A 22646-nucleotide genomic window follows, 5' to 3' on the forward strand; every position below is an offset into this window, starting at 1 on the left:
TTGGAGAATATCGGCCCGAGGTCTTGACAGTACGGACCGAGCGCAGCGAGGTCTTGACAGTACGGACCGAGCGCAGCGATGTCCGTACAAAAAAGACCGAGGGCCGATGTTCTTCCAGTACGGTCCCGAGTAAGCTTGGTTAATAAGAGATTTATTATACGACTGAAGTTCAAAGGGACACAAGTGTGGTATCATTCGGGACCATTCAGGACAGTGCCCGGTCCAATACTTAGAGAATATTGGACCGGCAATAGAGCATTTTGATTGGTTGATTTTAGTTATTGGCCCTCTGACTGCCCGAGTCGTGTAATAAAATCCCATATCACACCCAGTTTGGAGTTATTCGAAATCATGTAGTGTCCTTCATGTTGTGCTGTCCGAGCATAAATTTTTACGGCGTAAAAATGATAAATTTGTGCTGAATTTATGTTAAGACGACCCTCCTTGCACTAATTATGGCTAATTTTGGTGCCAAAATTCTTATCTCCCTTTTGGGTTGATGACTCTTACGGCCAACGGCTAAAATTTTGGCCCCTCCTTAGGGCCAACGGTTAATGTCTTTCAATTGATGTCACCTGAAATTTTCTGAAGGACTATCAGTTGAAATTTGTCAATTTTTGTGCCTAACGACTAAATTTTTTGGCCGTTTTACGACTATCGGTTAACCTCATTGAGAACCTCTTTTTCCTATAAAAATGTCTGAATGAAAAACATTTTTTGTGATTTCTGACACGTGCAACTTCACCTCTGTTTGTTTACGTTGTCTGTGTTTTGCCTTAATAGCCAAACTGAATTTCTCTATGGTTGCACCGGCATTGTTGGCACAAATTCTCTTCATGATAGCTGTTTTGAAAAAGCTGGTGCTTGTTAACTTGTCTTTATCGTCTTGAGGTGATGACCCACTTTATGTAACCGCGATCAATAATTAGTCACTGATGCAGAGCCTTAGGGTTTCATTTTCATTTGATGATCCTTTAGTGAGGCTAATTCATTTGATCCTCTAATAATATTTGTAGTTCTATAAAGTTTGATTAGCAAACTATATTGTGTGAGATGTTATTACTTACCATCGAGTGCCTGAAGACCAAAAATCCCGTCGATATTAAACTTTTTGTACTCCTTTGCGAAGAAGTCCACAAACTTGCTCAGAGAGATTAAAGTCCTTCTCAGTAGTCTTTGATGATTCTCAGTAGTCTTTGATGATTCTCTACGTATTCTATAAAGACTGGTGTTGGAGGAATGCGCAGATTGTCCAAATTCGGAAATCAAAAGTAGAATTACGATCAGTTGCCGATATCGTGAAAGCAAATACATGGTTTAAAATTCAAGTTGATAATTGAAATTTGGGAATAGAGGAATTTTATATCTTGAATTACCCAACACGAATTCAAAACATGCTCTGCATATGATGAATTTTTTATGCTTAGCCCATTGATGTCAAATGACGTGTACTTAAATCTGACAGATGACTACCTGCCGAGACAGGGATTAGCATTTTATTAGCGGAGCATATCCGCATGGCAAAACAATGAGCGACGTGTTTTGTTTACATCGTAACAAGCGTAGCTGAGTAATCTGCCCGCCTATGATGCCTTCATGGGGTCTCAAGCTGAGTCAAGAGCATGTTATATCAAACAACCTATTTTCAGTGTTCATAATTTTAAAGCCACGCGTACGTCGGAGAATTTTATATATCTTTGTTTTTTGCTAGGAGTGACGGGATGGAGATTGCGTTACCCACGATCATCTTAGCCTTACCCTTCCCCACTAAGATGTCTTCTTCAGTTTCGTCGTTGTTAAAATCTAGTATTTGTTAATTTGAACAAGCTATTTTTTCAGATACTTAACGGAACTAAAAAAAGTCATACGGTCGTGAAACTTCTTCACCAATCCATTTCCGATGACATTTGTGCTGTTAGTCGCGCATGTGGGCAATAAATTTTGAATTTCGGGAAGGAAGATTCGCACTGTCCACCTCTTTAATTTACGTAGGTACCTCGGAAAACGTATGACTGATTGTTTCCATGGACATTACCGGATTAATTGAATGAAGTCTACTTTCAAGGTTTAATTCAATAGCGGGTGGCTATTAACTGGTGCACTGGACTGCTTTTGTGGTAAGAACCTTATATAACTGCGAAGATTTTCTATAGTTCTAAAACTATTGAAATAGTTCGCATTCGTTAAAGAGATACAGCACTTCTAATGATCGTGTGCTCTGCGCCAGAGGATTTTAGGAAACCTAAAAAACCAAACGTAAAAATGATATGATAAACAAACATGGGCTTGAAGCGAAATGAAGCGTAAAGATAATGATATGATAAACAAACATCGGCTTGAGGGCTTCGAGCGGGCAGTTGAAAAAGCTAGAAATAGAAATTAAAAATATTTCTTTAAAATCGAAACTGTGGGCTCTTACGTAGCTGTAACAGCGGGCTTCCCAAAATATGACTCATACTATGCAGAGTAAGAACAAAAAATACTATGCTAGGTAGCATTTTAACGTATTTTATTTAGGATTATATAGATCAAAGAAATCATCAACATTATACTATCAATAATAATGGTTTATTAAACTCCCTTGCAGTAACTTACTGAATTAACGAGTTATGATAAAATGAAAACTTATTAAGAAGAACGACTATGTACATTTCTGTATACATTAAGTACAAGTTATATACACCACACGGAACATACATCACATTTGTTTAAAATACTTAAAAGTTAAAAAGTCTTCGGTGCGCTTCGTTCTACAGGTAGTAACGTTTCTGTAAAGATACAACTGGTCTGATTTGTGTCTGAGGTTATAGGGACAGGTATCGTCTAAGCGTGTTGGTAGAAGAGGATGGAGAGGGTGGTTTGCGTCCTTCATTTTGCACATATGCTCTTTACATATCTTATCTCTTCTATACGCAAGGGTCTCCACCCGTGCTAACTCGAGGGCTTCTGAGTAACTATCGGCACATGGGAAAATTATCTTAAGCGCCCTTTTCTGTATCAGAGTGGCCTTTAGTAAATTATCAGAGTGGCCTTTAGTTAAAATCTGGCACATTCGTACTGAATTACATCCGCAAATTGCTCAACCCGTGGTAAGCAGCTACCTTGGGCGTACTGTGAATTCGCGTCTCTAGACTTTCGACTGAGATGACACCATTGCCGACGAAAATTCATTCTGTAAATATGAAATATTTTTGCCATATACCAAAAAAGTAAAGTTTCCTATATTCAGCGCTGACCCATTTACTTTTGGCATTCGTACACCCTCAACCCTCGCGTAAGAGGGAGGCTCTTTGCCTGGCTAGGACCAAGATCATGCCAAGCCGTAAGTCATGCACCAGCACAGACCAAAATTATCAGCTGGAAAGTAGATAGGTATTTAGGGCACGGGATCTTTTCAATAAGCTTCAATAGTTAGCAGATTTCGTCATGGTAAATAAGAGAAAACGTTAAGGAAATTTTTCACATATCACAAAACGGACATGTTTGTTTCGATTTGTTTTTTCCTCGTTCTGAGGGTCTTTTTCATCCGTATCTTCACTATCACTGCTGTTAGAATCCTCGTGTTCACCGCTATCGCCACTAGAACTTATTTCAATGTCAACTTCGTCATAATGATCTTCATCATCATAAGAGTCTCCTTCATCGTCATGTTCGTGGTAATCGCCCAATGCATCCCAATCTGTCATAATTTTGTATCGTCTTGCGTCGGCGACGTAGCCAGAAAGTTTATTCAGATCAACTCTTGTAAATCCTTTTTCATTTGTGGAACTTCTCACCAGTAAATGTTCTGGTCCGTACGTTTCCCAAACTAAACACTCTATAAGGTCTTCACTATTGTTTACTCGAGATCTTCCTTTCTTGGATATTTGCTGTGTGCAGCTGCGGTACATGACTGGTGTCCACTCAGGTGAAGAGTCACCATCTGGAACTCCTCTAGAGGAACTTTCCTCTAGAAGAGAATCTGGCTCAAAAAGCTCGTGTTTTCTCCACGTCTGGTCTTTCTTAGATTTCTGTCCCAATACAGTCTCCAGAATTCTCTCAATTATGAATTGTGCAAGCTCATAATCCTCCCCTCCTTTGTCAGCGCTCGAGTCGGCATAATATTCATTTATTATAGCGATAAACATGTTAAAGATGATTATAACCGCGCCGGAGACGAAAGTGAGAAAGAAGAGACGTCCTACTATTGGGTTTGTCTCCTTTAGTTCATTCAGTGGGATTGGTTGTCCCAAGAGCATTAAAAACTGACTGAAAATAGCGTTATGCACTAAGGCAAACATGCTTACACTGGATCCAAAAGCGATGAAACCCAATAGTGCATGGGCCATTGTTGCTATAAAAAACACCATGAAAAAGGAAGCTATTGGTTTAAACAATCTACGAAGTGTCCAGGTAAAAACTATGATCTGTGGGTTGAAATAAAAGCATTTCAGAAGACGTAGTGTAGCAATCACGGTCGCCAAACAAATAGCAGCTTCTTCTAACTCAAGCAAACTTAATACACGATGGAAGCTGACTGGAAGAAAAGGGTTTTCTTTCAACGTTTCGAACGTTTTTGTGGCCACCTTGGTCCGCATATATTGCAGTAACATCGCTGATGACGAAGAGAGTATCTGCAACATATCCAAAAAATTCCACACCGAATTGAAATAAGAACACTTTCGACGGTAGAATTTGACACATTGGACAAAGAAGAAGCAAACGAGTAGAATGCTGAACAACAACACAAACAGCAGATAAGTGCTATGAGCCTGAGGGTTTGTTGCACTCAGAGATAAGATCCTACAGCTCTTGAACGTTCCTGCAAAGCCAGATGGAAGGACTTCGAAGTAGTAAGTCATGACTGCTAGAAGGTTACTTGGTGGATTATACAGTGAGAACTCCAACAGCACGGCTCTGGTCTGCTGATCAATCCAGTGGTTTTCTTTTAAATCGTTGATAACTATTTCAGCTGTAAACGTGTTGTATCCTAAACTGGCTATGTATCCTCCACCATTGTAAACAGCAAAACGACCCCAAGAATCAAAGCCGCCAAACCTTCTGTCTGCATCATATTCCCAATTTTCTGGGCACAGGACTGAAGAGCTATTGGAGTAAATCCAAGTTCCTTTTTCCTCCTTTGTGGAGGAGTACGAATCGAAACAAGATTTGAAAGTGTCTTTAAACAGTTCGTGAACTTCACAGGATTCTGTAAAGAGAAAGACAGAGAGAAACGTTTCCGTACTTGAGAATGGCTGTTTTCATTATTTTACATCCACTCTTTGGTACGTTTGCTGGAGCTCATCTTGGATGAAATTATCATGAGTTATTTGCTCAATCCACGTACGCTAAATTCACTTTACTTCAATTATTTCTGTGTCCCTGAAGGTCATATTAATACATTAACCTGTTGCGACATTCTGAAAGTTGTGACAAAGTTGTAACTTTCGTATGATGTGGTCATCATTTTCCTGCAGCTTGTTGTAGTTCGCAAAATTTCAGATAAGAAATTCACACCAGAATTGTCTCTTTTGACTAACGATAAACTTACTTTTTTTGACCCTGAGTTGTCTCAGACGAGGCATTCCGACCAAGAGTGATCGTTTGTTTCCAACATATTCTGAAACTTTTTCTTCTTGCCCATTGTACCAATTGTTTGTAAAAACTGCTGGCGTGAAAATGTTTTCCACCCAACCCCAAAACTGAGTGGCATTGGTAATCTGTAAAAATAAAATAGAACATTGACTGTACAAAGAAAATAAAACCGTCTTCAATAGCTGCGCTAACAGAGTATCCAGAATCATTAGAAAATGATGATGAGCTTTTTTCTTTTCCAAAACAAAAATACAACCAACGTGAAATATGACTGCTGTAAAACGGTGGATGATTCTTTCTTCTTATCACTAGTTAAATAGTTAAACGGCTAAGAACTGATAATTAATTTATATCATGGTTAGTCTTCTCTTTTAAGGTTAGTATGTTCTCAAAAGGTATCTATAACCATTTAAATTTTCATCGCAAATGCAAACAGGGAACAAGAATTGGTGAATTCCAAAAAGCGAACTCTGGAAATTTTGACTAAGTACAAGGAGATCCAGGTTCTGCTCCTTTTCGGTTTTACAGGACACATAGCCTCCTGTTCAACTGTAACAAGTTTGAGATAAAATGTTATGTGTGATACCCTAGTTGGTGGGGATATGCCATCGAAAGAAACGCACCTTATAACTGCCCATATTATCGAAGAACTGAAAGCTTCCCTCTGTGGCGGCATAAAGTTTGTATCTATGGTCACTTTTGTCTCCATAACAGACAATCAATAAAAGTGTAAAGAATGTCATCGAAAAGACGAGTTCCTTGAAGTAAGCATACATTTTTCTCTCGTTTATCTTAAACTTTCTTGCACGCTCAACATCTAAGGAAGAAAGATCCACAACACTAGCTAGTTCCTCCCCGTCACGCCCGTTCGTCGAGGTAGCTTCCTTCGTTTTCCTTCTACTGCAACCACACCGCGAGGCTATAATGATGGATACGATAAGAATCTTGATGGGCTGGGAGATTATAACATCTCCAGTAAGCGAAAGCACAACAGTTGTTAACCAACGTGCCGACTTCTCTCCTCCCCACGTAAGAGAGTAAAACGCTGTGAAAAGGGCAGAGGTGATTGCAGTACTTACACAGAGAAACCATGCAATATATACACAAAAATGAGGTAGTGAACACGATGTTTTTCTCTTGCTTTTCTCCAATTGATACCGCCTCCCTTGTGTATTTATCCTAGGTTCGCTTTTACGAAACAAAACCACAATTAGCAGACTTGCAGGCACAACAATCAAGGCACTTTCCAAGGCAATGACAAGTTGACTCCGAGTCAGTGAAAAGGGTCCAACCTGTATTTTTCTCTCTGAGAGGTTCGCTGTTTCATAAAACATGGCGGATGTTACCATTGACAACATGAGAAGGCTCCAACAGCAGGATGCTCGTTGAACTCGAGTAAAGTGATTCCTTGGCTGCTTCTTAATCACTGACAACCACAAATGATCATCAGCGAAGCCATTTCTTCGTAGTACACTGAACGTTCGTTTAAATTCTTCGTCTTCTTTAAAGTCATCTGCATAAAATCTCCTGGTTGTTTCACCATCATCTCTCTCTAGCGCAAGCCAGCGGTGACAGCTAAAGAGCCATTGCTGTCCTGTTTGACAATCCACAGCTAAGATCTCACTGATAAACCAGGATGGGTCCTCGCCAGAAATGTCATGGCCGATCTGCACACAAAATATCTCACCCAGCGGCATATTCTGTCGAAGGAGGAAATTATCAGTGTTCCCTTCAGAAAACAGCTTCCTGTCGTACGGGATGTCACATGTCAGTTTGATAACCTCACTGGTATTTTTAGTCCCATGAAGAGTCATGGATACATTAGCAGTGGTACCACAATATTTCCATCCACCAGTGGTAATGGATACCTCGTACTTGTAATAACCGTTTTGATGCTCCAACAAGGGTATCATAGGACTGTCCTTGAAAAAAAAAGCGAATTAAGTGAAACTTAATCACCGTTAAAATCTCTGACAGGAGTGCTGCCTCTTAGACAAACGTATTCAAAGAATAAATGATTGATATAAATAACATCGTTGATACGCAAGTGTCATTCAAATTTAAATTTGCACACTATCGTTGAAATTGATCTAGTAAATATATAAAATGAAAGTTTATTTTTAACTCAGTTCATAAAACGTCCTTTATAGCAAACTTCAGAAACAACTGATTGCAAAGAAATTGGTTCATTTATGTAGACAGTATCCTTACTATCATCTTTTATTTTAAACCAACCTTCGAGGCATCCTCTTTATCAGCCCTGCGAGCTTTCACCAAAACAAGAAAGTAAATCAGAAAAGTAGAACACAATACTGTTAAGACAAGGAGGTCATTAGGATCCACATCGTCAAAGGCCTGCTGGACCAGTTGAAAGTCAATGGTATTTGGCGCAACAAGAATGTCTCCTCCAAATGCAGTTAAGTGATTACAGAGACATTTCAGAGAAGAATGGCTTGATTCTCGGCTCACCTGTGGATCAGTCCATTAATTCCTGCCTCAGTTAAAATACCCTTTATGTGGCTACTATTACGATATTTTCTGTAAAAAAGACTCTCATCTCACCTTCAGCAAATTTTAAATGGACTTTGCAAGGGGAATTTCCAGTTACTTTCAGGTTATTTCGCTCTGAAGGCGATTCAGAGCTGTTGCAAGTACGTGCGAGTACTTTATTCTCCGACAAATGAGAAAAATGTTTGTGTTTTTTTGTTGAGTAGCAGTAACAAATTTATACTTACTTATTTTAACTCAAGAATCAGTTTTATACTGCTATAGATACAACCAAGTTGCTTAATGGTTTAAATCTATGACATGCTAGTGACTATAAAACTCTTCGTTTAATTTCCAATCCCACAGAGAGCTTACAAATGCTTGAATAACCTGCGTAATAAGGTCTCGGATGTTTTTCTTTGCCAATGAATGGCTCATTTCATGTTTTCTGTGTATTCTCTCTCACCTTGCATCCTTTGTTTGTCCATCTTTGTTTATTCTCAGACCAAAATGCACACCATATAGTCTCCACTTGCACACTATAGTTAACTGATCTATTAAAGTCGTACTGAGGGACAAGACTGACGTACTCTCCTTTAGGGGGAACTGTTGGAGGAGGATCCTTAAACTTTACGCACTTCTCTCGCGTGGCTCGCTCTGGCAGAATGGATCGTCTACTCCTTGACTGTGGCAATTCTGTTCGAGACTTACTGATCTCCAATAGACCAAAGTAATATTTACCCGAATATCTGCACTCCATGGTGATATTATGAGTGCACGCCTCTCCTAATTCACAATCAATGCCCGTGCTGTTTAATCGTTCCTCTGCAGATGAGTAAATCATCTCATCGTAGGATGTCTTAGTTGGCTGTTCAGCAAATTTTACATACACAGTAAGAAAAGAAGCCGTTTTGGTCGTAATGGTTAGTTTCACGGTAGTATTGACCTCACGTACGGTTACCACGTGATATTGCATCCTTCCAGGATTTAAGAAATGATCCGAGCCAGTACTGTTTCCGGGAGCATAATTTGTCACTGGAATAGCGATTTGTATATATGAAGGTAGTTCAGTTGTGTTTAGAGCTTTCCCCGTCTCGTCTTTTAGGACAAGGCTGACAACGTTTGATCTGATTCTACTGCTGCTATTGTCTGTCGCATACGGGTTGAAATGATAGTTGATCATCTGCAAGGTACCAAAAAGAAAGTAAAAAGTAAAGATAATAAAGTAAAATATTTTCCATTAGCGTAGGGTGACGAATAATGTGATTCTCATTTCAGTATACGAACCGCAGCCTCTTCTGATTTCGCGTTTCTATGCGCAACAAACTGAACTACAAAAGTCTTGAAGGTGAGTGAGACAGGATACTCGAAACTTAGCATGGATAATGCGACTAATCCTCATCGTAAATGTACATGGATTGTTATGAAGGTATGCAGTATAATAAATGTAGATAAAGGAAAAGAAGGTTGAGTTGACGAAGAAACCGGCTCAGAATCATTACAAAACATCCGCTGTACCTTCCTTCATGAGATGGTGAGATATTGGGAGGACGCTTTTCCTCCATGTGACATTGTTCATCAGCCATTCATCAGTACTGCAGTGTTTTTTTCATGCTACTTCAAGCCTCTATTTCAACACAGTTATTGTGTGGCTGCCCCCGAAAGTCGCACTTGCTAGGTCTGAAGGAGTTTCCACGATAAAAATACTAGCGTTGTTACTGTCAAGATCAACACTTTAATCTTCAGATAACAACTTAAGTTCTGCTTTAGAAATGCAGATGGCCAGAAGATCGCATTGATGGAAAACTACGCATCACACTTGTGATGAGAAAAACATGGCCACACTCGTGGTTGAGTGGTTACCCGGAAAATTGGGGACAACCGCTGACCTTACAAATCGTTTACTACAGTACCGCTGTAGTAACATATTGCCATTAACGAACATAATAAATAATAATAATAAATTTAATACTTCTATAGCAAAAAATTCATTATAAGTAGATGATCTAATGCGCTTTGCAATAAGTTAAAAAATATCTAAAAGAAACCGCGTTGAATGTGAAAGTTAAATTACAAAATGAAAACAAAATTATATTTTAATAATGAATTAAAAAGCAATAAAAAATCTATACAGTACCTAGTCTAAAAAATGTTCACGCAATGAACAGTATGCTTGTTTAAAAAGATACGTTTTCAGTTGTTTCTTAAAAATATTTGTACTACTTACAGCCCTTAGGCTTTCCGGAATAGAGTTCCATAAAAATAGGGCAGCTACCGAAAAAGCTCTGTCTCCAGTAGTCATGGCAGATCTAATTGTCGGGCGAGCTAATAAATTACTAAAATTTGATCTTAAATTGTAATCAGAATCGCCTTTGAATGATATAATATCACTAAGATATACTAGCGCTAAGCCATGGAGAGCTTTAAAAGTCAACAAATTTCACTTTATTCGCTGGAACGATTACTTACTTCTACCCCAACTTCAGAGACGTCACCAATCCAACTTTTCAACGCTATGTCATCCAGATGAGGGAACACAAAACTGGCTTCTCCATCGCTGATTTCTAAAAGGCTCAATTCACTTGATTCATGTTTGCCGAGTGTAGTCGATTGAAGTCCATTGCGAATGGTACTGTATTCTTCTCCAGGCAACTTGAACGATAGTAATACGTTGGTAATAACTTCTGTCAACTTCTGACAACGGGCTGAGATTATCTTTCCAATGTCTATCTAAAGAGAAGTTCAGTAACTTACATTATCATATTATAACGCTGGGATGGGAAAAAACTTAAAAAAGAGGGGAGGGACGAATAGGAATAAAAGCGGCAATATGAGCAAAAAGCATCTGAGAAAAATTGCCCGTGGGTAAAGAAGATTTCTTCAACTTGAAGAGAAGGGAGCGGGATAATTAGTGTTCCTCTTGCATACCCAAGAATTGATATTATCTTAAAGTTTGTCGGACCGTGTTGAGTGGTTAATTGCCGATTTCCTTTTCCCTGGAATCGTTAAAGATCTGATGCGTGATTACACTGTAGTTTTCCATCTCCTTATTTCTGTTAAATGAATAAAGGGGTAAGTTTCTAAAGAAACTGAGGTGCTGCTTCGGTGGGAGTGACTAAGTAATTTTGGATTTATCAACTGAGTTTATAATGTAGATTGGCCACCGTAAAGAGTTTAAAAGCTGTGGTTTTGATTATTAGCCCTTTGTCAACTCAGTTGAAAAAACCAAAATTAATTTTGATACAGGTCAGTATTTTACTGCTATGGAGTTTGGCACGTGTTGTCATAATCCCTAAGCCTGCATTTCGGTAAAGAATTCAAGGCCGTTTCCCTATCTTTTGTTTTCTATGGGACAAAAACAATAGCATGGCCTTCTGCTTTTCCTAAAATTATTTCATAATTCTTTCTCTAGACTCTTCATTGCAATTAGTCCGGTACGGTGAATATCTTGCATGCATGAATCAAAAGTCACTGGCCAAAACACCACGTCTTACAACTTTTTGTTTAATGCGGTCTCTACTGAAAGTATGTGAATAAAAGAGATAAGTTCCTTAAGAAACTGTGGTGCTGCGTCGGTGGGGCTAACAAGGTAATTTGGTTATGTCAACTGAGTTGAAATTGCAAATTGTCCACCGCAAAGAGTTAAAAACCTGACATTTCGAGCGTTAGCCTTTTGTCAGAGCGAATGGAGAAATTGTGGGATGTGTGTGAGTTTATATGCAGAAAGTGGAGCTACGCTTTTGATGGGGACACGAATAAATTAGTAGAATGAAAAGCGTTTGTTGATATCTAGGGGGTTAAGAGTGCCGATTTGAAAGATAAACTTTTATTCAAGAGTTTGCGGCTTTCTGAGCTACCTAAATGTAAGGAAAGACCGCAGATTGCCATATGCTGTTTAAAATGATTAGGTAGATTAAAGTTTCTGGCGACATGGTTTTGATGCGTCCTCGTCATTCCTTTCTATGTCGCGAAGGTGTTCTCGCAATCGATCACCTAGTCGTCTTTCTGTTTCGCCGATGTTTAGCTTTTTGCAATAAGTGCAAGTTATGCAAGAGATGACGTTGGCGGAGGTGCACGTGCAGTGATCAGTGATCTTAACAGATTGTTTGGGTCCCGATCTTTTCTCAGCGTTGTGAATGAAAGGACAAGTTTTGCACCGTGCGCGAGCGCATTTAAAATTGTGGGGTTGGTAATTAGTTTGGAATGAACTTCTGACCAAAAAATTGCCTATGTTTTTGTCGCGTTTGAATGAAATGAATGGAGGTTGCGAAAAGATAGTACTAGTCTCCGGATCGTTTTGAAGTAATTTAAGGTTTTTAAGAATAATGGATTTAACTGAATGGTTGTTAGGGTGAAGTGTGAGAGTGAATGGAATGCGATCGGAATTTTTCTTCTGTGATGTTTGTAGTGCTGACTATCGATCAATAAGTTGAGCGCGGTGTTGACCCGCTTGAACGACAGAAACAGAATAACCACGTTTTTCGAAAAACTGGCACATGACTCTGATTTTCGGAAAAAATCAAAGTCATTACTACATAAACGAGGAAGGCTTAGAAACTGAGAAAAGGGAATGGGATTCTTGACATAAGATGGATGCGAAGATGAATACAACAAGTAGCATGTCAGTCTGTAGGTTTGCAATACACATTACTGAGCACATAAACCGTAGCCTTCAATCAAAAATTTGCGCCTATATAAACCCACACACAATCCATAATTCTCCCACTTGCTCTGACAAGGGCTAACGCTCGAAACGTCAGCTTTTTAACTCTTTACGGCGGCCAATTTACAATTTCGATACTCTACCGAAGTGGAGGTGGTTAGTGGTGGATATTTACTGAGCCGCGAAGCGGCGAGGTAAATATCCACCGCTAACCACCGACACTGAGGTGAATAGTTGTTTTATTATATACTAAAACAGTGAGATAATATACACCACCAAAAAGGTATTTTAATTCATACATTCCAGCAACGATTCCAACATTTTCACGCGCGGAAGTCAACAAGTGAGATTACGTAAGATTAATTTCCATTTAAGATACAATGAATATATGAAGATCATATATTTTGAACTGCTGTATTAAATACGTATGATGCACGGTCCTCGCAGTAGATAGCGCAATTTAAGCAATAGCGAAAACCAGACCTGAAAAAAATCAGGCCTGTACGGGACTCGAACCACTGACCTCTGCGATACTACTGCAGCGCTCTACCAATTGAGCTAACAAGCCAACTGGGAGCAGGCCGTTAAGTTGATTCATAATAAACCCGTGAAAGTGATAAATAAGATACAATGAATATATGAAGATCATATATTTTGAACTGCGGTATTAGATACGTATGATGCACGATCCTCGCAGTAGATAGCGCTATTTAAGCAATAGCGAAAATCAGACCTGAAAAAAATCAGGCCTGTACGGGACTCGAACCACTGACCTCTGCGATACTACTGCAGCGCTCTACCAACTGAGCTAACAAGCCAACTGGTAGTCAAGTCAACTTAACGACCTGCTCCCAGTTGGCTTGTTAGCTCAATTGGTAGAGCACTGCACTAGTATCGCATAGGTCAGTGGTTCGAGTCCCGTACAGGCCTGATTTTTTTTTTTTTTTTTTTTTCAGGTCTGATTTTCGCTATTGCTTAAATAGCGCTATCTACTGCGAGGATCGTGCATCATACGTATCTAATACCGCAGTTCAAAATATATGATCTTCATATATTCATTGTATCTTATTTATCACTTTCACGGGTTTATTATGAATCAACTTAACGGCCTGCTCCCAGTTGGCTTGTTAGCTCAATTGGTAGAACGCTGCAGTAGTATCGCAGAGGTCAGTGGTTCGAGTCCCGTACAGGCCTGATTTTTTTCAGGTCTGATTTTCGCTATTGCTTAAATTGCGCTATCTACTGCGAGGATCGTGCATCATACGTAATTTGCATTTGTAAACAAAACCTTTCTCATTGGTTTTTATCGATAAACTCCGGGTTAAAAACTTACACCATTGCCTTTAAACACGGCCAAACCAAATTTAGGCGCTTTCTTTGTGTTTTCAGGGAATGCGTCGTCGCTATCCACTGTTTTAGTATATACTAAAACCAAATACGCTACTGAAAGTGTCGAGTTCATTTAATAACGTCCTCGTTTAATGAAATTCGTTAGATGTGGCCCTTACTGAAAGTTTCGAGATACATGCTATTTGAGAAATACCTCTTCGTCTCCATCAAAGTTGGCAGACTGATTAGCTGTAAGAAGTTTGCTGGAGCTAGAATCCATGATATTTGTGACACAAGACAATAGCAATCTACATCCGTCGCGAAGAAGGCGGGTTTCAGGGTTGCTGTTCCTCACATTTTGTGGTAAAAGCCAGTCGGTTAAATCCTCAAGTTTGTCCAATAAAGCTCTCTGCAAAAAAAATTGATAGTAATGAATATAGTTAAAGCTTGTGTGCAGACTTCTTCCCTATGCGAACTTTTTTCTTATCTGTCAAATTGGATTTCAATTATGTCTTAAAATCTCACAAAGTCCTCCACCTCAAAAGACGCATAGATCAGAACATTGAAAAAGTCACGTTTTTAAAATAATGTTTTATAAAGAAATTGATGTAATGGATTTCAGTATCCTACCGTTTCATTGTGTGAGACGAGGGCGTCACCCTTTGTGGCCTTTTTCAGAATGGTAGCAACCATGACTAACCTCTCTATTCTGTCAATCCGTACTTCAAATATATTGGAAATAATGTGATTTTTCATCTGCAGCAGGGATAAACATTACATATTGAACAAGAGCTAACATTAAGCAACCATGCGATGTTTTATCCACCAGCCCATAAGCGTCTTAAATGGCATTTGTGGGCAATTCTAAAAGAAATAATGAAATGGGGGTCCTACCACAGAAAAAGTGTTTGTGCGTCGATTATTGCGTGTGTTGTTTATGGTGGGGATTCGGCTGCTAAATCAAATAGGATTTTGTTTGCAACTTTAAAAACCTCTATATAGCTGATACATTCTTTCAAAATGTTGCGATCTCAATAAGGAGCTAAGTTGTGATTTTCTTTTCGCGCTTGTCTCTTTTATGCGGAGAGAAACTATGGTGATTGGTTTTGTTACTCATCTGGAGATACTATTGTGCGGTCAAGAAGCCACACGTTGGCCCTATGGGCACCATCAAATACGATCTTATAATACCTATCATTACTACAACCTCCAAAACTACTTGTGTTATATGCAGTCCACTGAACTTACCTGAAGTATATTCCCATTTCCGCCGCCTTGCTCTGCGACCCTATTGAGTGAGTAGAGAAGTTTGCCTGCTTCTTGAAAAGCCATATTGACATTTCCCATAGCAAAATAATTACCCATATCCGAAAGTTGTCCCTGCAGCTTCGAAACATTATAAAACTCGTTAAAGGGCTCGTTGAGGTTTACCTTTTCTTCTAGCAACGAAGAAGACTGATTTAGCTGCGAAAAAAAGCAAAACAAAACAAAACACAGAGTGAAGTTGCTATATTTGAACAGACGTGCGATGAGAAAAAATATCTATCTGGAAAAATTTTAAGGATGCCATGAAATTTACCTTTCAAAATGTGTTTATTTTTAATCTAGATGGTTAACTGTTCATAAGAGTAATGCACCGTTGTCAAGCTGTTCACAAGGTAAGTGATTGTTTTCAAATATATAGCGTGACTAGTTGCAACCTATCATGTGGTGTAGTACCAAAGATGTGCGCGGAACTTGGACAGACATCGATCAGAATTATCAGGGTGCATTAAGTGTATGAATGAGTTAGCCCATTCATTCTCAAGATCGTATTAGCAATTCTTCTTACTGTCTGCCATACAATCCATACGAAGTTTGATCAACGAAAAATCCCCTAAATGACATTTTTTTTTTGTTCTGATCACTTGTCTTCTTAATACTGTTTTGACATTCCAGGGAGACTGAGGGTTAAACGAGGAAACTATAGCTGTTATCACTATTATGGCAGGTAGTGAATGTAATATGATGAGGTTGGTTTATCGATTTGGTTACTATTATCATTTTTGTTATTATTTGGTTATTTTACATATCAAAGTATGATTACCTTTACAGAAAATCCTATTGCTGCTCCCACACCATTAACTATTACCACCTTAAAACGAACGATGTCTTCATCTGAGGGTGGAATGTGGACAACGCTATAAGGCCTAACTCCATAGGACAGCATATCGACTTCTCCATCTTCTACATCTTGGAAGAATTCATAGCTTAGAGGCATATTTTCATCTCTCCAACCTTGACAGGTTATGTTCACCCAAGATCCTACATCTTCCTTATCCAACTGCGTGCCATGACATTCTCCTCCTGTTGGAACCGCCAATGTGTCAAATTGATATGCCGCCCAACCACGTGACCCGTTCGAAGATTGAACGTCTACCTTGACTTTGTAGGAAGACCCGGTTGCAAGTTTTTTTCCTTTAATTACAAGGTTTTTCGAATCCGCTTTTGTACTCAGGAGAGATTCAAAGTGTTTCTGGAAAGTCCAGTTTGGGTGAGAATAGTTTCCATCGTTTTTCAGCAGGCTCCAGTGATATTTAAGGGACTTAGGACAACGCACTGAATTGCAATCAGTTCTCAACGAGATACGAGATGATGCACTGGCTGGTGAGTCACAATTCACGATGCACCTAAGCAAAGATAAGAAAATTAAAATACTCGTCCACCAAATCCTCATGATTGGTTCTTCAACTTAGTCCTCGAGTAAAGATGGTTCCTATTTGTAACGAAGCATGTGTTTATCATCGCCAAGCTTGTCCATAAAGGAACTGTAATTAAGATACAAAATCATGTCGCTCTTTTTAAATGATTGTCCCGTGTTTAACATCAATAAATACCACACAGTTAAATAGTGCTTTTTTTTTGCGCGTGCTGATTGGCTAGTTTGAAGGTGAATATTATTCACCTTCCATCAGCAGAAGAAATAAAATCGCTTGTTAGGAGTTTTATTTCCAGCAAGTTCTCGGTTTATTGAAAGAAATAAACTTTTTTTTTTGTATCTGTGTGCTATATATTAAAACAATTATTCCCCTCAGTGTTGGTGAATGGGTTTTACTGCTTCGAGGCTCGGTAAATATCCACCTCTGTTAAACTCCTGTTCGGTGAACAAGTATTTTCTGTGTCGTAAAGGATCATTTAAGCGATAGTGATTACTAACTTCTTCTCAGCTGATTTTATGATTTGCTGTTTCTGAGTGCGGAGCGGTACATTTCGAAATATTATATACAAACTTTAATTCTGAGCGCTAGTGCTTGAAGAGGACGCTGCTTTGATTTCAAATAGCACAGAGGCCAGCCTTGCTCTTTTACATAGCTTGATTCTGTATCCATATCCTATACTAACATAATTCGGATGTCGATTACGTCTGCGTCATGAACATGAATAATCTGTAGGGCACTCGCTGTGCGGATATCTTTGGTTACGTTCAGAACCACATAGTATGTTTGGTTGCCAGTAATGTTTGTGGCGTCTAATATAACTTTTGTTACATCGACTTGTCTAAGAAAGACATCGTCTGGCAACTGAAAGAGTGTTCCATCAGAAGCCGCGATGGCGAGTGTAGGAAATATACTGTTCGAGCCTGGAAAAGTGACGTTAGATAGTGGAGAATAAATATCGGAGATCTTATCAGGATTTGCTATTATCAAACAAGACCAGTCATAATCCATTCCAACGGAAGCTCCAGTGCTCGAATCGCTGTCATATGAAGAACTGGCATCCAAAGAGATTGATCTCTGTTTCGATCGGATAATTTCAGTTCCTCCTGCAATAGCGACTACCAGAGGTGCACTTTCAACAGCGATGAAAGCAAAGTCCTGTGCAGCCAAAAAGGAGTCGTTTACATCTCGCAGCTCAAACGTTACCAGTTTAAGTCCTGTCGACAGTAGTTTTGGACTTATGTATAGTTCAAGAGTGTCGTCTACGATCAACTCTGTTTCAGCAGAAACTGAAGTGTTGAAAGGCGTAAACGAAATTTTGCTAATTTTCCAACAAAACGAGGCTTTTTCTGGAAGAAAGGATTTGATATTTATAGATGCGACTAGCGTTCTCGTCTGGTCACGTCTAAACTTCAGTGGTGTTCTTGAATGTGTGTTCGTATCATAAATTATAACCTCCATCGAGTCCACTGATTTTCTCAAATACTCTAAACACGAAAAAGAACAAAAAGGAAGTCAAAAACGAATTTCCAAGCCACTGTTGGAGTTTCAACTCAATGAGCAGAAAAGACATCTTTAAAAAGTAAAGGAAATACTTTGTTTCTCTCCCATAAGTTATTGTCTCTCAAAACATACCTTCTAGGCCTTTGCATGGATCATTTCCTTGACCCCCAGGGTTAAAATATCTACACCAGCATTTAAGACAGGCATTGGAAAATGTTTCGATGCATATAGTATGTTCTGGACAACCTGCAATGACATATAAATAATTCAATAGCACTGTATACACAATGAATATATGAAGTTCATATATTTTGAACTGCGGTATTAAATACGTATGATGCACGATCCTTCGCAGTAGATAGCGCTATTTATGCAATAGCGAAAATCAGACCTGAAAAAAATCAGGCCTGTACGGGACTCGAACCACTGACCTCTGCGATACTACTGCAGCGCTCTATCAATTGAGCTAACAAGCCAACTGGGAGCAGGCCGTTAAGTTGATTCGCAATAAACCCGTGATGATCAATCAGATACAGTGAATATATGAAGTTCATATATTTTGAACTGCGGTATTAAATACGTATGATGCACGATCCTTTTAATAATTCTTATTCATTACTCTTTTCCTTCATTTCTCGTTTTGTGATTCTTGGAAACTTAAGCAGGCTTACAAACCATATAGGCTGGTATGACAATGTTATTATGAGTTCTAAAAGAAACATTGATCATTGTGATTAATATACATACACACTGGTGCAAAGTCGCAGATAACACCGCGTTATTACTGGTGGTTTGTAAACAAAAAACGAGCCACAGTTCCGAATTGAAATTTTATATGAGTGAAAATTCTTCGCCGAGATGACGGTAGCAGAGTTGTCGTTGCACAACCCTTTCAGCAACAGCAGGATGGGCACCCCGAATCCAACCCGGAGAATTTGTTCCACAATGGTATGCCTGTAGTGGGTTGCTCCCGATAGAGCGAACCCAGCTTTCCGAAGTAAGTTTCCCTTTGTCACAATCTGCATCTTCACTGCTTATTTTATGGGACACAGACCGGGTTGGGTCGGTTATGTTGGTGTGGTTGCTGCACTCTGAGATGCACAAAAATATTGATATTTCATCCAAAACGTAACATCTTTTGCTTTCTGTCCACCCGTTCGCCTTCTCGTCCACTTATCAATTAGTCAACCATTTTGTCGGTGTGACTGACTGACTGTCTGTCAATTTGAATCTATACTTGTCTGATGATAGTTTTCAACTTAACCACTGGAATATTTGAAGTACATTTTTAAGATCAGTGTAAATTCTTAACCTTACGAAGTTACCGCTTTAATTTGTGTTTAAGGTGAGAACGGGCCGTCTAATTGCAAAAAGTAAAACGTGCTTTTTTATCCTTAAGGTATTTCTGCTCTTCTTGTTACTCGTTTTGAGTGGTTAGGTTTCGGTTTTATAACACCCAAAATGCACTGATTGATGATTTTAACATGAATATCGAAACAGCATCTTTCTTACCATACGATGCAGCTCCAGTTCCTGACATTAGAACGAGAAGAGTCCATTTCGTCGTTAGCAAAGACAGTAGAATCTGCTGTAAGTAATTCCCAAAAGTTAAAATATAATTATGGCAGGATATTGCTATCAAGCCAGAAATTTTTTATATATTCAGACGCAATCAAAGGTGTATGCTGGACTTGAGCGTACCAAGCAAGAATTGGAAACTAGTCGATTAGTTAAGCGGAAAATAAAGGATAAACGTATTATGCTCTAAATCTACTCACATTGTCCTTTTGAGAAAAACGCATTTTTTTTTGTTTTGATGTGTTTGCTACTGTTCCAGTTTTCTTACGAAAAATCTCGGAATCATTTCCTTTCTAGAACTTAATTAAGGTCAGAATAGTGTTGTGTATTGTAACTTGTAATGTGCTATGCAGGCATCGCAAATATCTAGAAATGATGACGTGGGTAAAATTAAATGAGCCACTTACCATTGGATTTATTAGCAAGAATATTCTAATTTTTCTCAATAGCATTGCTTCTCCTCGCCACTTTCTGTTAACCTTTTCCCATTTAGTTTACCTGAACTCTTTTCATTATGAAAATCTCTCTGAAACCCGTCTTTTTAATAATTTATAATTTACACAAGGTCTAAAACCAATCTTTAATTGTGGGTTGCCAATTGGAAACTAAACATTGAACTAAACAATGTATTGATACCCTGTGAGTTGTTGCTTCTTTTTCTGCTGAATGAAATAGCCTTCCTGCGACTATTTAGGGCTGCCGCTTTCAAAAAAAAAAGGGTAAGAGCTTAATCTTTTCAAGTATAAAAACCACGATAAGAGCCCCAAGAACAAACCTAAGTTCTAGATAAAAACGAGGAATGTAAGTTGCTCATTACTATGCAATCAGAAAAAGGCAATTTTTCAGTGTACTACTTTGTATTGCGAAATTTGAAACAACTCGTAATACATAATATAAGAACAAATTTATTCCCACTTTCATGAATAATTGACCAAACTCTATTCGGATCACTGACATTGGCACCTTTTCGTTGTTTCGATGCGTTACAATGCTCAAGCTGGGTAACATTATGAGGTTTGATTATTTATTAATTTGTGACTTTTCCAGACCGTGATTGTTGCAAAACATGTTCCTTTGTGTTATTCACTGTTATTGTAAAACTTTTAGAAATGTTTTTCAAAACAGGATTATTTGCTTTCGTTTATTTATTTACTTATTTAATCACTTTCACCAGAGTGTGGTGAGGGTCGCACAACAGATCGAAGCTCCAAATTAAGTGCGTCCAATATCCCACTTATCCCACCCCAGGGGAGGACATCCATCACAAAGTAATCTCGTGTGTGGGAAATTAACGTCTTCTACCCCAACCCTGCAGGAGACAGGACCTCCATTTATTCGTCACTATCCGAGAAGACTAGAATATCTAACTATTTCTTGATGTTATAGAAAGGTAGCAAATTCTTCTCAATTATTTTAAGACCCTGAGTGTTGGTCTGGCCGGGGCTCGAATCCTCGACCTCCCGCACAACAGTCCAGCGCTTTATCCATTGAGCTAACCGGGAGGCGGTTTCATCTTAAAGCAGTGTTTTGAATAATAGCTAATAATAGCCATTGGCCAACTCATGACAACAGCAGTTCGCACGAAATTAACAAGCAGTTTTTACTAACTGATTAAAACTTGAGCTAAAGAAAAAAAATAAGGGGTTTTGGAAGCTTTTGTGGTGTGAACTATACAATCGAGCCATCTGTTAAGTCACACACTAAATTTCGTTAGAGTTCACCCTTTGAAATCGTCAATCTTTGACTCACACTGCAAAAGCCAAATGTGTTTACCAAATTGTAGACAAAAAAAAATTACAGTTTTAATATCATAGGTGACAAATTACTCCTTAATTTTGGGGCGAAATTTCAGCGTTGATTTTTAATTTCACATGTGAAATTACAAAATTACCACGGTAACATCTCTCGTATCTCGATCAGAGCCAAGATGGCGTCGATATTTAAGACGGTGACCGTTAAAGAGATTACGAAATTAAAAGAAGCCACCGAAAATTTAAATACGCGAAAGAGCACAATTCACTGGGTGCGAGTTTTTGAGAAGTAGTGTAACGAAAATAGCCTTGAGAAAAACCTGGAGATGATTCTTCCCGAGCAGTTGGATAAAGTACTCGAGCGATTTTACGCCTCCGTGTGTAAACAAAACGTAATTTGTCACCCACGATATTAAAAGGTAATGAAATGGTTTTCTCGTGAAATTAGGAAATAATTTCACTTGCGTTTTTTCAAAATTCTGATAATTTCCCGAGCCTTTAGGCAAGGGAAATTATCAGAATTTTGACAAAACGCAAGTGAAATTATTTAATAATTTCACTCGTCGCCACTTGATTACACATACTAATTGTAACACAACGCAGAATTTTCTGCTTGAGCACCTGTATAACCAGAGGAATTTAAAGCAAGAAGATGCTAATCTTTACACCATAAGAGATTAAATACTTTGATATTCTAACCAACAATCCTATGAAAGTCTTTCATTGGATTCAATACGAAAGCCCTGAAGAAATGGAATTTTTCAATTTACCAGTATCACTATTTTTAGATAACATATAGAATGTTTACAAGCCCATGGTCCACGATATTTGCAGAACGTTTTCAAAACTGCAGCCAAAGTTAGTTGCGAGAATCACAACCGAACATGGCGTCTTAAAATCATTTGCAACTATTTTCGCTCATCTTGAGAACAACTCGCCCTAGTCTACCCGACTCAATTGTTTTTTTAATTATCATTTTAACGATTGACTTGAAGCCTGACATACATACATACATACATAAACTTTATATACCTCGAGTTTAAGAGTAGCTGTAAGCTAATATCT

At 38.6% G+C, this 22646-nt stretch overlaps 1 protein-coding gene across 1 annotated transcript; it reads right to left on the minus strand.

The window, feature by feature from the left end:
• Positions 1-2492: 2492 nt before the first annotated feature.
• Positions 2493-19792, minus strand: LOC148729206 (polycystin family receptor for egg jelly-like). The gene is made up of 14 exons (XM_088763035.1): positions 19765-19792; positions 18872-18961; positions 18385-18498; positions 17435-18236; positions 16140-16722; positions 15302-15517; positions 14684-14809; positions 14268-14462; positions 10531-10791; positions 8528-9244; positions 7810-8043; positions 6198-7496; positions 5531-5699; positions 2493-5188 (listed from the first exon to the last, which is right to left on the minus strand). Exons 1-14 carry the CDS (start codon positions 19790-19792, stop codon positions 3447-3449), a joined length of 6576 nt encoding a protein of 2191 aa, XP_088619161.1. The 3' UTR covers positions 2493-3446.
• Positions 19793-22646: the final 2854 nt, after the last annotated feature.

Source organism: Stylophora pistillata, chromosome 6 (genome assembly GCF_964205215.1).
Source record: "Stylophora pistillata chromosome 6, jaStyPist1.2, whole genome shotgun sequence".
Taxonomy (NCBI): Eukaryota; Metazoa; Cnidaria; class Anthozoa; order Scleractinia; family Pocilloporidae; genus Stylophora; species Stylophora pistillata.

Bases quoted from the DNA above. Each gene is read 5' to 3' on its own strand.
- LOC148729206 (XM_088763035.1), bottom strand. From the start codon at position 19,792: ATGTCAGGAACTGGAGCTGCATCGTATG. The intron at 15,518-16,139 runs GTAATCATACTT...TTTTTTTCGCAG, and splicing joins CAATAGGATTTTCTGTAAAG to CTAAATCAGTCTTCTTCGTT. The intron at 5,189-5,530 runs GTAAGTTTATCG...TTCTCTTTACAG, and splicing joins ACAACTCAGGGTCAAAAAAA to AATCCTGTGAAGTTCACGAA.